We start from the raw sequence: 15,076 nt of genomic DNA, 5'->3' as shown, positions 1-15,076 counted from the left end.
CCCAAAAAAAAAAAAAAAAAAAAAAGAGTAGCAAGAGAAGCAGCAATGTATTGTGAGGTTTATAACATATGTAGAAGTAAAACATACAACAACAATAACACAAAGGGTGGAAAGAAGGAAAACAGAAATACAATGGAATGAGATTCTTACATAGAATCACAGCTCATAGAATCACAAATTGTAAAAAAGTGGTATATTATCTGAATGTAGCCTGTGATAAACTAAAAATGCATATTTAAACTCTAGAGCAACGACTAAAAAATAAAACAAAGAGGCATGGTTAATAAGCAAAGAAGATAAAATGAAATACTAAAAAAATATGCAACTGAAGGCAGGAAAAGAGGTAAAAAGGAACAAAGAACATTTGAGACAAAGAGAACACAAAAAGCAAGCTGGCAGACTTAACTCCACTATATCAATAATTACACTAAATGCAAATGGGCTAAACAAGCCTTTAAAAGGCAGACTGTCAGATAGAGAACCACCTATAGGCTATCTACAAGAAAGATGCTTTAAATGTAGACATAAACATGTTAAAAATATAAGGATGGGAAAATATATACCTTGTAAATCCTAATTCTAAGAAAGGAGAAAGCTGGAATAAGTAAATTAATATCAGACAATGAAGAATTTAGGGCAAAGAATATTACCAGAGATTTAAAGGGTCAATTTCATAACAGTAAAGGGTAAATTCATTAAGATGATATAACAATCCCAAATGTGTATGTATCCAATAAACAGAACTTCAAAAACACTTGAAGCCAAAAACTGATAAGAACTGAAAGCAAAAAAGAGAGATCTACAGTATTAGCTGGAGATGTCAACAGTCTTCTCCCAGTAATAAATAGAATAACTATAAGGATACAAAAGACCTGAACAATACAATACCTTGACCTAACTGACATATAACTGAACACTATACCCACTAATTGCAGAATGCACATTCAAGTACACACAGAATACTCACCAAGATGTAACAAATGCTGGGCCAGAAATAATTTAAAAGGACTGTAATCTTACAAAGAATTTTCTCTGACCACATGAAATAAAATAAGAAATCAATAACAAAAAGAAATCTGGGAAATCACCAAATATTTAGAAATTAAGCAACTCCCTTATAAATAACCCTTGGATCAAAAAAGAAATCCCAAGGAAAATTAGAAAATACTTTTAACTGAGTGATAATGAAAACACAACATATCAAAATTTGTGGGATACAGCTAAAGTAGTGCTTACATGGGGAGTGTATAGCTTTAAATTTTCATGTTAGGAAAAAAAGTTTAAAACCAATGAAATTAAACTAGAATTTAAAAATAAGATACATAAGAACAATGTTATCAATGTGGATTTATACACTACCCACACTAACAGCTCATAGAATCACAAATTGTAAGATATGTCAGGAATGCACCTTGTCCAACTCCAAACACTACCATTCTGATGCTTTAAAAAAAACCACTTTATATTTTAGAATACTTTCCCCTAATTGCCAGAATATTTATACAAGGAATATGAGGCTTATCCTAAGTTTTTAACTACCCATATGGTAAAAGCCTACCATAAAAAAAAATTTTTTTTTTCTTCTGAGAAAAAGATTAAGCCAAACAAAAACAAACAAACCTGTTTCCTATTCCTTTCATGGAGCATCTCCAGCCCATGGGTAGTTCAGGTTCCTCCAATAAAAAAAATTAGTCAAATGTAGGTTTACACCTTAGAAAAAATCAATACAGAATATTTTATTAATTGGCAGTGCTGAGCCAGTGTGAGGAGTGAGCTATGGTGATCTTTTCCAGATGAGAAAACTCTGGCCTAAAGAAGGGAAGTGACCTGCCCAAGGCCACACGGTTTTCAAAGCTGAAGCTAGCACACAGATTACCTACATCTGAGCTCACAGCTCTATCTACTTGACACCCCCAGGCCCTACAACTTGGTTCACCCTTTGGCATGTCATTGTTCTGCAGTTACCTTCTAGGAAGGATACATGTTAGCCCAATTCCAAGTCCACAGACGTTACTGAGGAAAGAGGTCTGGGGAATGAGCCAGGAGGCACAGAGCAGAAGCCATGGCACCAGCATCGAGGGCACAACCATGCCAAACACCAGGGCCCTCCTCATCCGAGAGCGGACGGAATTGACTCCCAGCATGGCAAAAGCCACTGGGGTGAAACCTCTGGCATCCTCTACCTCCCCCAGCTTTGACAGCGATGACACAGCTTCAAAAGACAGGAAGATGATGGCGCAGATGATGGCGAAGATCACGGTGAAGAAGCAGTGGCGGACGGTGCCCACGGTTCTTTCAAAGTTGCCAGCAAAGCGCCAAATGATGATGGCACCGCAGAGCAAGGAGACTGGATTCTCATAGACAAAGATGTAAGTCACCAGCCTGTAAACTGCAGAGGGAACTGAGTTAGAGGCCCAATGGTGGGTTGCTCCAAGAAGGGAAAGCCAGGTTACAACCCACCTAGGAAACGGGGAGTAGCTGGCTCTCATTGCCAGTGAAAATCAGCCCGGAGCCAGTGGGATAAGCAGAGGGAGGCAACAACGAAGGACCCAGGACTCAAAGTAGAGGCGTGGATGTCTAATCTTTGCTCTTTCCCAGACCTGGAGCAAGTCTTATCTGTGACTGGCTTCCACGTGGGGAAAAAATATAACACTTTTTAGCATGGGATGGTCTTTGAATTTGTAATGTGCTTTATAATCCTTTTTTAGGTTTTAATACTGACCTATCTCCCCGGGCAGTTTGAGGGTTAATTAATTGTAACGGCTTCAGGTGGATTGAGTGGGTGTCACTTAACACTCTTTGTGCCCGTCTCCTCGGCTGTAATCCTGACCTCTCCTTCCATAGTGGCTGTTCAGAGGAAGAAAAAAGGGACCATGAATTATTTTGCACCTGTAAAGATTAGAAAACTATCACTAATAATGTAGATACAGAACTCAGAAGTCTTTCTTGAAAGTGCTGATCTAGTCTTCGAGGCAGAGCCGCGCTTTGTATGCAATAAGACAGCAAAGAATCTCACTTTTATTTTTCTAGAACCAGTCCTCTCTCTTATGTACTTTTACATCCCCACAGGCCAAAATACTAAACTGAAGGAGGGGGACTGGTGAAGTGGCAGTAACATTGGACTTGGGAGCCTAAAGGCTTGGAGTGGAATCTTGGCTCTATCACATCCAGGCCGGTTGAGCTCAGTCAAGTCACAGGCCCTATCGGCTTCAGTTCTCTCTTTGTATAACAACAGGCATACACTCGAGGCCCTCAGAGGTCTCTTACATGTCTAATACTCACATTGCCCGTGAGCCCCACGCTCAGAGAAGCCGTGAAGTAAAGAAAAAAAAAAAAGGGAGCTCAGTTTAGGCTGGCATTTTGCATCTGTCTCTGAAGACAGATGTGCTGTGTGTATCTCAGGTGGGGCTGGGAGGGACCAGTTTTAGATTTGAGCAGGGAGGCAGGCTATGAACCATGTACCTCAGTCAGGCCATCTCTGTAAGGCTTCATTATCTGAAGAGTAATTCATTGCTTGCTGAGTACTTCTGACACTGAAATCCCAAGTATAAATGTGAAGATTCTAGAAGCAATTCTATATAATTTGGGGATCATAAACCCCAAGGTTCCAGTCCCAACACATCACACGATAAAAAGAAAAATCTGGGTTCCTCTGTCAATTATATAACTCAATAACTCTGCGAGTCTTTGCATTAAGCCTCAGTTTCATCCAAATAATGGGCAACGATAAAGCCTACATTACGTCATGGTATCACCGTGAGTATTAAATGAGATTAATGCATGTGAATGTGCTTTGCAAAACAACAAGTCATACAAATTTCCCATTTTCCTCCCCAGCAAAGAATGGGGAAGAAAGAGACTAAGAACATCTTTTATGAGCAGATGTTTATACTTAACTGGTCTGCAAAATCTCTCACCCTCCCCGAGAAAACAAACACCTCTCCCAAAGGTACAAGATACCCCCTCCCGCCACGAGCAGGGAATCGGAGTGAGGATTAAGATAAAAACGAAGAAGCACAATACATTCTAAACCCCAGGAAGCCAGGATCTTAGGCCACAGATAAAGCTCAAGTGTCTTGACGAAGGCGAAAGAAAAAAATTTTTCAGTGGGGGGGGTTGGGCCCTAAAGCAGACGTAGGTGTGAATGTAACAAGGGAGGGGAACAGAAAAATCCTCCTTGGTGATCGAGCATGGGTGAATGAAACCTATTTGCTACGAATGGATATGGGGGCCTTGACCAGTCGGATGGCGACAGGGAAGGGAACAAATCTGGGTAGGGAAGCATTACAGTGGTGACGAAGATGGGGCTCTGCACAAAGACGTGGAATATGGGGCTGGTCTTCCAGGTGGGCAGAATGATGATGCGGACGGAGACGGGTGACGCGGATGCTGGGAGGCCAGAGCCCAGGGCCTGGCGAGGTCGGAGGAAAAGGGCTGGCACCCGGGGCCCGGCCCCGCCCTGCTCACCTTGCCAGTTGCGCAGGGCCTCGGACCGCAGCGAGAGGCCCGAGGGCGCCAGGGGCGGCTGCAACAGGAACAGGCGAGGCCCAGACACCAGCAGCGAGAGCAGCGCGGTGAAGAAGGTGGCGGATGGCACCTCGGGCCACAAGGACCAGCTCCGGTACCCGGGCTCCGACACCGCCATGGCCGCCAAGGTTCCCGCTCCCCTAGGCGGCTCCGGCAGGTTGTCCGCTCCTTCCGCCTCCTTGCGGCTGTCTCCCATGGCAACAGCGGAGGAGGTGGCCGGAAGCCCCGCCTCCCCGACGCCCCGCCCCGTGCAGAGTTGCCCAATCCGGTTGCGCTGGCCAGCCTCCCCCGCGCGTAGTACAGCGTCCTCTGACGACAGCATCCCCCCTTTTCTGTGTTTACCCCTGTTATACCAATGAAGGAACTGGTGTCTAGGTAATGCAGTTAAATGGCAAAGACAATTAGAACTCAGGCTCCCCCTGTTGCTATGGCCTGGAATTGGCTACTGGCAAGGTGCCTGGGTTAGAGAAACAGGGGTGGGAGAGGAAGGAGGGATTCTACTGAAGGCCCCGAAGGGATGTAATGTAGCAACAGTGATAACCAAGGTCTATTTCAGCACTTAAAGTCTGAAAAGCACCTTCACCAGAGAACAACTGTTTAAAGTAGCCAACTGGAATATGGTTTCCCTGATTACAGATACTTTGGAAGATGACTTGCCCAAGGTCACAAGTGGGAAGCAGCAGGACTAGGATCTGAATTTCTGTTTGCTAGGCCCCGATTTTCTTCCCTTTTCACTACTTCCCTCTAATATCCTGCCTTCTGCTACATGTATGTAAATTCGACTACTGAGAAATAAACAAATGCTTCACTGTCTGTGCTGGACATTCAGATCTGTTCCCAGCCCTAGTCTGCCCCCCTCAGTAGTTCTGGCAATGTCTGTGTGCTCATGAACCTCAGGAAGAGAACCTAAGATTCTTTTCATCTTTTGTGTTTAGTACTAAAATATAACCATGTAATTTTCTGGATATAAATATACAGCAATGGGACATATTTCAATGAATGCTATGTATATTTAAACTAATGCTGCTCACGACGCAGCAGTGGGCATGAAAATTAAGGTTTTACTCAACAGGAAGCAAAACGGGAATCAGAAGTGTGGTGGAGCAGCTAAAAATAGAGAGTGGGGACTTGGGCTGCTGGAACCAAAGTCTGGGCCTTGGAAAGAGGAAGAGGGTGGTGGTCCCATCTCCTCTGTGCCCATCAGGCTACTCCAGGAGTTCTGGGTCTACTTTCAGACATATATTCTGAAAAAGGATGTAGAAAATTAGAGCTTGTCCAACAGAAAGTGGCTAGGACTGGGAGGAAAGGGGGAAATTTCAAATCATATCTTGATGAGGGACAATTAAAGGGACCAGGGAGACTTCCGTGGGGAAGCTTCAGTGGTCCAGACCACTGGCTCTAACTATGTGAAGGGCTTCGCTGAAGAGGGGGAGTAGACTTATCCTGTGTTACTTCAGAGGGGAGACCTGGAAATGATAGGGTGACACACTTGACTTAAGAAAAAACTTTCTGACTTCCCTGGTAGTGCAGTGGTTAAGAATCCGCCTGCTGATGCACAGGACAAGGGTTCGAGCTCTGGTCCAGGAAGATCCCACAGGCCGCAGAGCAACTAAGCCTGTGCGCCACAACTACTGGGCCTGTGCTCTAGAGCCTGTGAGCCACAACTACTGAGCCCGAATGCCACAACTACTGAAGCCCACGCACCGCAGCAAGAGAAGCCACTGCAGTGAGAAGCCCGTGCACCACAACAAAAGCTAGCCCCTGCTCACCGCAACTAGAGAGAAAGCCCATGTGCAGCAATGAAGACCCAATACAGCCAAAAAATAAATAAATAAATAAAAGTAAATTTTTTTAAAAAAGAAAGAACTTTCTGACAGTTTGGATTGTCTATCCGTGGCATGAGCTGCCTTAATAGGTAGTGAGCTCCCTGTGACTACAGTGTGCAAGCAGAGGCAATCTGGGGACTTGATGAGAAAACTGAAGTGATTCAAGCATCAGTTTGGAGGTGGAACTAGATGCCTTTTAAAATCTTTTTCGACCTTCAGTTCTAAGACTCCATAAACAAACAAACGCATATGGAGTGTTGATACACTTGCCACTTACTGGGGGGTTGGGGATAATTGCATTTGGATTCCTGGCAGGATGAGAGTTGTGGTGACATCACATATCCTACAGCCAAGGGCCGTGTAGTCTAACGCAGGGAGCACCCAATGGTCTCCCTTCTCTCGGATTCTGCCTCCCTCTTCTCATTTTTTCCAATTATTCCCCCAGAAAACCCCAAGACCACCTCTTCAGCTCAGGGGACAGAGGACTGTCACGAGCAAAGCAGAGCCTTCTTCCGCAGATGGGCGCAGGGAGGGGGCAACCCAGTACCATGAATCTTTTTTGTCCTGTCTTTTCACTCTTGGTCTGCAAACATTTCCAGGCCTCAAATGTGCTACCTGGAGATGCCTTTGTTTACGGTTCCACCAAGCATCCTCCTCCTTGGAGAGTGTCTAGTTTTCCACGTGCCAGACTTGGAGGCTGGGGGACAGGTGACTTCTCAGGGGGCACACATACCAGTGTGGACATTTCTAGATGAAACCCACGAGCAATGCTGTCCACGTCCAAATCCCCAGATTCTATGTGTATTCTACCTTATGTAGCAAAAGGGACTTTGTGGGTATGATTAAGTTAAAGATCTTGAGACGGGAAGATTATCCTGGATTATCTGAGTGGGCCTAATGGAATTGTGAAGGTCCTTTTAAGGCAACAGGAGGGTCAGAGGGAGAGACGGCAATGTGATGACAGAAGCAGAGGGTGGAGCTATGAGGTTTGAAAACAGAGGTGGGGGCCACGAGTCAAGGAATGAGGGTACTGCTAGAAGCTGGAAAAGGTGAGGAAACAGATTCTCCTCTAGATCCTCCAGAAGGAACACAGTTCTGCTGACACCTTGAGGTAGCCCTGTAAAGCCCATTTCAGACTTCTAACCTCGAGAACTGTAAGCTTATAAATGTATGTGGGGGTGTTTCCCAATGTTTTTTCATTGTGGGAAAGTACACACGACATTTACTATCTTAACCATTTTTTTTTTTTTTTTTTTTTTTTGTGGTACGCGGGCCTCTCACTGTTGTGGCCTCTCCCGTTGCGGAGCACAGGCTCCGGACGCGCAGGCTCAGCGGCCATGGCTCACCGGCCCCAGCCGCTCCGCGGCATGTGGGACCTTCCCAGACCAGGGCACGAACCCATGTCCCCTGCATCAGCAGGCGGACTCTCAACCACTGCGCCAACAGGGAAGCCCTATCTTAACCATTTTTAAGTGTACAGTTCAGTAGTATTAAATACATTCATAATGTTGTGCAACCATCAACACCATCCATCTCTGTAATTCCTTGGATCTTGTACACATTAAATGAGAACTCCCCACTCCCTACTCGCCCCAGTCCCTGGCAACCACTATGTGTCTTTCTGTCTCTATGAATTTGACCTCTAGGTACCCCATATAAGTGGAATCATGCAGTATTTGGCTTTTTGTGACTGGCTTCTTTCACTTAGCATAATGCCCTCAAGGCTTATCCATGTTGTAGCAGGTGTCACAATGTGCTTCCTTTTCAAGGCTGCATAATAGTCCATTGTATGGATGGGCCACATGTTCTTTATCCATTCGTCTGTTGATGGACACTTGGGTTGTTTCCACCTTTTAGCTATTGTGAATAATGCTGCTCTTTGAGACTTAGCTTTCAATTCTTTGGGGTATATACCCAGAAGTAAGATTGCTGGATCATATGGTCATGCTATTTTTATTTTTTTTAGGAGCCTCCAAACTGTTTTACAGTGGCTGCACCATTTTACATTCCATCCAACAATGTACAAGGGTTCCAATTTCTCCATATCCTTGTCAACACTTGTTATTTTCTGTTTCTTGGATAGTAACCATCCTAATGGGTGCGAAGTGGTAATTTGTATTATGTTAAGCCACTAAGTTTTTTTTTTAATTTTATTTTTTGATTGATTTTTGGCTGCGTTGGGTCTTCATTACTTTGCGTGGGCTTTCTCTAGTTGCGGTGAGCGGGGACTATTCCTCGTTGCGGTGCGCGGGCTTCTCATTGTTGAAACCACTAAGTTTGTAGTAATTTGTTATGGCAACGATAAGAAATGAATTCATTCCCTCACTCACTACACTGGTCTCTGTTTTTCAAACAAGCCAAAGTCGTTCTCACTTCAGGGCCTTTGCACATGCTCTTTTATCTGCTGAAATGCTCTCCTGGCTCTTAGTATAGTGGCCACGTTCTTAGCCATCAGGTCTCCAGCTCAGATGCTGCTCCTCATAAGGGCCTTCCCAGGTCACCTCTTCCTGTTACTTCTTTCAGTGCACTCCCCTGTTTGTGTCTTTACTTATCTAACTGTCACTCTTACTAGACTACAAGCTCTCTGAGGGCAGGGACCTGCCATATCCCAGCACTTAAGATAGAGCCTGGCACACAGTTGGAACCCAGAAATACTTGTTTAGTCCCTGCTCTCCACAGCTGGTGTCTCTGGTGTGGGGAAGGAAAGGCTCTGGAGGGTTTGAGGAGGTGCTAAACAAACATCAGCTGTCTCACTTCGCACGGCTGAGGCAGCATTGGGACCAGTGCCAACCACCCAACTTGATGGGGCAGGGGTGCCCCTGGATTTACTGCCCCCCACCCCCAGTGCACGTCTGCAGAAGGTACAGAATGACCGAAGGGCTCTGGGGGGCTAGGGGTAGGGTGGGGACTGGACCTCATCCATCTCCAAGGGCAGTTCCAGAGGCGCAGGAGAGCAGGTCCCTCTTGGGCGGACCCCACTGAGCAGCACTGCTCCTTCCTGGCCCGTAAGTCCCTTTCTTTCCTCCTCATTTCCACCAAGGATGGCAGCGGTGCAGAATGACGTTTCTTAACTAGTTCCCAACTCCAGCTTCAATAAGCTGCTGTGGAGCCTCCAAGGCACGTCCTTACTGGCCCCTGGTGGACAACCCTGTGTAGGGTTCCTCTAATCTGTTGGCGAAGAGGCCATGTCCCAGGGCAGAATACTGCCTCCCTGCTGGCTGTCCTGGGAAGCAGCCCACATCTAGACAGATGGTTTCAATTCGGGGACAGCTGAGTAGGTCCAAAATTCTGGATGGCCACCCCCAGAGCAATGTAACTTCAGTCCCCCGTGGCATTCGGGTGCCATGCCATCTCGCCCCAGCTCTCTTCCTACACTCATAGCATGGGGTGCACGGCAGCAAGCTCACTGCCTAAACACACATCCCCCCAGGGAAAGCAATGCCGGTTCCCTGACCCCTTCTGGCTGGCATCCCATTTTCTACAATGATCCTCCTTGGATCTCCCCCAACACTTGGCTTCAGTGGGGCCTGGGAAGAAAGGTTGGCAGCGGCCAAACAGTGGAAGCCCTTGCAGGCTGTGGTGAGGAATGTGTATGTTATTCCAAGAAAGTGGGAAGTTTAGAGGGGTTATGCCAGAGTGTCGTCAACCATTTATGTTTTCGAAAGTGGAGGAAATGAGCACCCTCAGACATTGCTGAGAGGACTGAATATTGGTACAATTTCTGTAGAAGGAAGTCTGGCAACATCTTTCAAAATGACTACTGCACATATCTCTGATGCAGCAATCCTACTTCTAGGATTTTAACCTACTTCTAGGATTTTAACCTACTGACATACTTGCATCCGTGGAAAATGTCTTATGTAAAAAGCTATTTATTGCAGTGTTGATTGCAATAGTAAATACTGGAAACAGCCCAGGTGTCCATCATTGCAGGGATGATTAATAAATGATGGTACATCCCTTCAAAGGAATACTCCACGGTCATAAAAAGAAACAAAAAACTGAGAAAGCTATGTATCAATATGGAATGATACCTAAAATATTTTGTTGAGTGGAGAATCAAGGTTATTGTCAGTGGATATAGTGTGCTACAATAAATATAAAGGGGTGGGGAGAAAATAATACTTTACTCTGCGTGGAATAATTCTGAGGCTTCCAGGGAGAGGAACTGAGTGACTGGGGAGTAGGTCTGGGAAGGCTTGCTCTTTCGTAATCTCTTTTGTACATTTAAAATTTTGTTATGGCCTGAATGTTTGTGTCCCTCCCAAATCCATACATTAAAGCCCTAACCCCCAAGGTGATGGTATCCGGAGGTGGGACACTTGGGAGGTAATTAGGTTTATATGAGGTCATGAGAGTGGTCGCCCAATGATGGGATTACTGTTATAAAAAGAGGAAGAGACCAGAATCATGTGAAGACATAGCAAGAAGGTGGCCTTCTGCAAGCCAGGAAGAGGGTCCTCACCAGGAACCAAATCTGCCAGCAATTTGATATTGGACTTCCCAGGCTCTAGAACTTTAAGAAAGAAGTGTCTGGGGTTTTTTGTTTGTTTGTTTTTGGCCGCGCCCCGAGGGATGTGGGGTCTTAGTTCCCTGACCGGGGATTGAACTCGTGCCCCCTGCATTCGAAACACACAGTCTTAACCACTGGACCTCCAGGGAAGTCCCATGAAGAGTCTGTTGTTTAAGCCCCGTGGTGTATGGTATTTTGTTACAGCAGCCCAAGTGGACGAAGACATATGTGCAAGTAATACTATTTTAAAAAGTAAATAAAATTAATGAAATGTTTTTACTCAATTATCTTTTTATGAAAGCATCTCTAACTTACAGTAAAAAGTTAATCTTAAGTATAATTGGCAAGTATAACACACATATATATGTATGTATATCTCTCATGTGACTTTCACCCAGATGAAGAGAATTTCTAGCATCCCTTCAGGTCCTCTCCTGCCCTTTCTCAGTTTCCACCTTGCCCCACCCCAAGCTGTTCCCCTCCCTCCTACCCCCCCCATAACCTTTATTCTGACAGCTGTTATCATGAATTCATTTTGACCATTCTTGAACTTCATAAAAATGGAATCATGTAGTAGTATGCTTTTATGTATGGCTTCCCTCATTCAATATATTATCTATGAGATTCATTGACATTGTTCTAAGTAGCAGTAGTTTGTCCTGTTGTTATTATTACTGCTGTGTGTAATATTGGGTTGTATAAATAAATCATAATTTATGTTTCCATGTTCCTGTTGATTAACATTTGGTTGTTTTCCTTTTCTTTTGTTCTTTTCCTTTGGTTATTATAAATGAAGCGCCAATGCACATTCTTATACATGATTTGTGTGTGTGTGTGTGTGTGTGTGTGTGTGTGTGTGTGTGTGTGTGTATACATCTGCACTGGGTATTTACATCTAGGAGTGGAGGACAGGTGTATGTGGTGGACACAGTGATGTACCGTTCAGATCGCCCTTTAGAAACAAAGGCCTATTTTCCCAGCTGCTAGACATTCTACCTGCAGAAAGCCCTCCACTATGGGTGCTCTATGGAGATTGGCTCGGCTAAAGAGAGCTGCCTTGCTTGAGGTCACAACACTTTCCTGGGTGGCCCACATTCAATGACATAAACTGGGAGCATAAAGGTGCATCCCTCACCCCAACTTGTGACAATTCTGAAGGACCATGGCAGCTTCAAACTCCCCAGGGGTCGACTTATAAGCAGCTCCCTTGCCTCTTTTCTGTTTGATCATCCCTGTTTTCTTTAGACATTAATCGAAGAGGTGAGAGCATTAGAAAACATTTAATTTAGCTCCTGACCTCTGCTTTACTGAGTATATACAACATTTTAGGCAGTCCAGTGGTTAGGACTCGGCCCTTTCACGGCTGTGGCCCAGGGTCAATCCCTGGTTGGGGAACTAAGATCCCATAAGCCATGCAGTGTGACCAAAAGAAAAAAAAAAAAAAAAATATATATATATATAACACTTCTAAATGCACACACAGACACTATATATATATGACAGTTTTCCTGTTTCCTGAAAGGAACGTATTGATTCCTTTCCTGAATTAGAAGGAGTAAGAATAAAGAATTAAGCAGTTAAAGAATGACTGACCCTCTGCCCCTAACTTACCCTTAGTAAACTTGCAGGCAGACCACGTGAACAAGACAGCATCCCAAGTAAGACCAAGAGAAGTCAGCAGGTGTGCATGCAATGGAAAGATGATGAAGAATCTGACCTCTTGCCTTAATGATTAACTGAGATCGTTTCCCCTTTTTCCCTTCAAAAATTGTCATGGCTGAGCAGAATCTTCGGAGCTGGTCTCTCAACTTTAAGTCCACCATCTCCCCAGACTGCAGGCTTTTCTGAATAAAGTACCTTTCTTCTCTACCAAAGCTTGTTCCTCGATTAATTGGCTGTTTAGTGACGCGAGGGGCTGAACCTGCGTTCGGATACAGACTGAGGCCTTCACTGAGAAGAAGACTAGGGTACGGCATAAGGACAGGCATACGGACAAGTGGTGTAAAACAGAGAGCCCATAATAGATAAACCCTCACATATGTGGTCAATTGATTTTTGACAGAGTGCCAATGCCATTCAATGGGGAAAGAATAATCTTTTCAACAAATAATGCTGGGAAAGCTGGATGTCATGTGCAAAAGAATGAAGTTGGATCCTTATACAAAAAACCATACACAAAAGTTAACCCAAACTGGGTTAAAACCCTAAAACTACAAAACTCTTAGAAGTAAACACGGGGGAAATCATGACATTGGATTTGGCAGTTATTTTTGGATATGGCACCAAAAGCACAGGTAATAAAAAAAAAAATAGATACGCTGAACCTCATCAAAATATAAAACTTTTGTGCAACAAAGGACACTGTAAAGAGAATGAAAAGACAGCCCACAGAATGGGAGAAAACTCTTCGAAGGAAATATAGGTGTAAATCTTTGTGACCTTTGATTTGGCACTAATTTCTTAGTTTTCAAATCAAAAGCACAAGCAACCAAAGAAAATATAGATAAGTTGAAAGTCATCAAAACTAAGAACTTTTATTTTAAATTAATTAGTTTATTTATTTATTTATTTTTGGCTGCGTTGGGTCTTCGTTGCTGTGTGCAGGTTTTCTCTAGCTGCAGTGAGCGGGGGCTACTCTTCGTTGCGGTGCACAGGCTTCTCATTGCGGTGGCTTCTCTTGTTGCGGAGCACGGGCTCTAGGCCCGTGGGTTTCAGTAGTTGTGGCATGTGGGCTCAGTAGTTGTGGCTCGCGGGCTCTAGAGCACAGGCTCAGTAGCTGTGGCGCACGGGCTTAGTTGCTCTGTGGCATGTGGGATCTTCCCGGACCAGGGCTCAAACCCATGTCCCCTGCACTGGCAGGCAGATTCTTAACCACTGTGCCACAAGGGAAGTCCAAAACTAAGAACTTTTATGTGTCAAAGGACACCATCAAGAAAATGAAATGACAATACATAGAATGGGAAAAAAATGTTTGTAAACCACATATCTGATAAGGGTCTAGTATCCAGAATATATAAATAACTCAACAATAAAAGAAAACCCAATTAAAAAACTGGGCAAAGTGTCTGAATGGACATTTCTCCAAAGAAGATATACAAATGGACGATAAGAAAATGCTTAACATCATTAACCATTTGGGAAATGCAAATCAAAACCATAATGAGATACCACTTTACACTCCCCAAGATGGTTATAATTAAAATAAAAAAAAAAAAGGAAAAAAGAGGAAATCACAGTGTTAGTGGGGATGTGAAGTCAGAACCCTCATACACTGCTGGGGAGAATGTAAAATACTGAAGCCACTGTGGAAAACAGCAGTAGTTTTTCAAAAAGCTACACGTAGAATTACCGTATGATTCAGAAATTCTAATCCTATGTACAAACCTGAGAGAATTGAAAAACCGGCATTCAAACAAGAACTTGCACAGGAATGTATATAGCAGCATTATTCATAATAGCTAAAACGTGGAAACAACCCAAATGTCCATCAACTGATGGATGGAGAGACAAAATGTGGTGTATACACACAGTGAAATATTCAGCCATAAAAAAGAATGAAGTACTGGGACTTCCCTGGTGGCGCAGTGGTTGAGATTCCACCTGACAATGCAGGGGACATGGGTTCAAGTCCTGGTCTGGGAAGATCCCACATGGCACGGAGCAACGAAGCCCGTGTGCCACAACTACTGAGCCCACGTGTCCCAACCACTGAAGCCCGCGCACCTAGAGCCTGTGCTCCACAACAAGAGAAGCCACCGCAACGAGAAGCCCGCGCGCCTCAATGAAGAGTAGCTCCCATTTGCCGCAACTAGAGAAAGCCCATGTGCAGCAATGAAGACCCAACACAGCAAAAAAAAAAAAAAGAATGAAGTGCTGAAACATGCCATAACATGGATGAACCTTGAAAACATAATGCTCAGTGAAAGAAACAAGTCCAAAAGGAGGACATATTGTATGATTCCATTTTTATGAAAAGCCCAAAGTAGGCAAATCCAGAGACAGAAAATACACTAGAGGTTGCAAAGGGGTGGCGGAGGCGGAAGGGAATGGAGAGTGAGTACTAACAGGTATGGTGTCTCTTTTTGGGGATGATAAAAATGTTCTAGAATTAGTGGTGATGGTTGCATAACTCCGAATATACTAAAAATGATTGAGGGAGTTCCCTGGTGGTCCAGTGGTTAGGATTCTGTGCTTTCACTGCTGTGGGCCT

The 15,076-nt window shown here is 44.4% G+C and overlaps 1 protein-coding gene across 1 annotated transcript in view; it reads right to left on the bottom strand.

Moving 5' to 3' along the window:
* RHBDD2 (rhomboid domain containing 2) overlaps nucleotides 1-4,723 on the bottom strand; it is an 11,481-nt gene extending 6,758 nt beyond the window's left edge. The window contains exons 1-2 of the mRNA XM_007468796.1: nucleotides 4,468-4,723; nucleotides 1,982-2,389 (exon numbers count right to left, since the gene is read on the bottom strand). Of these exons, the coding sequence (XP_007468858.1) occupies nucleotides 1,982-2,389; nucleotides 4,468-4,723 (664 nt within the window). The remainder of the gene's footprint in view (nucleotides 1-1,981; nucleotides 2,390-4,467) is intronic.
* Nucleotides 4,724-15,076: the final 10,353 nt, after the last annotated feature.

Source organism: Lipotes vexillifer, unplaced genomic scaffold (genome assembly GCF_000442215.2).
Source record: "Lipotes vexillifer unplaced genomic scaffold, Lipotes_vexillifer_v1.1 scaffold12, whole genome shotgun sequence".
NCBI classification, from domain to species: domain Eukaryota; kingdom Metazoa; phylum Chordata; class Mammalia; order Artiodactyla; family Lipotidae; genus Lipotes; species Lipotes vexillifer.
The sequence above is the reverse complement of the archived record's forward strand: the minus strand, read 5'-3'. Positions and strand labels throughout refer to the sequence as shown.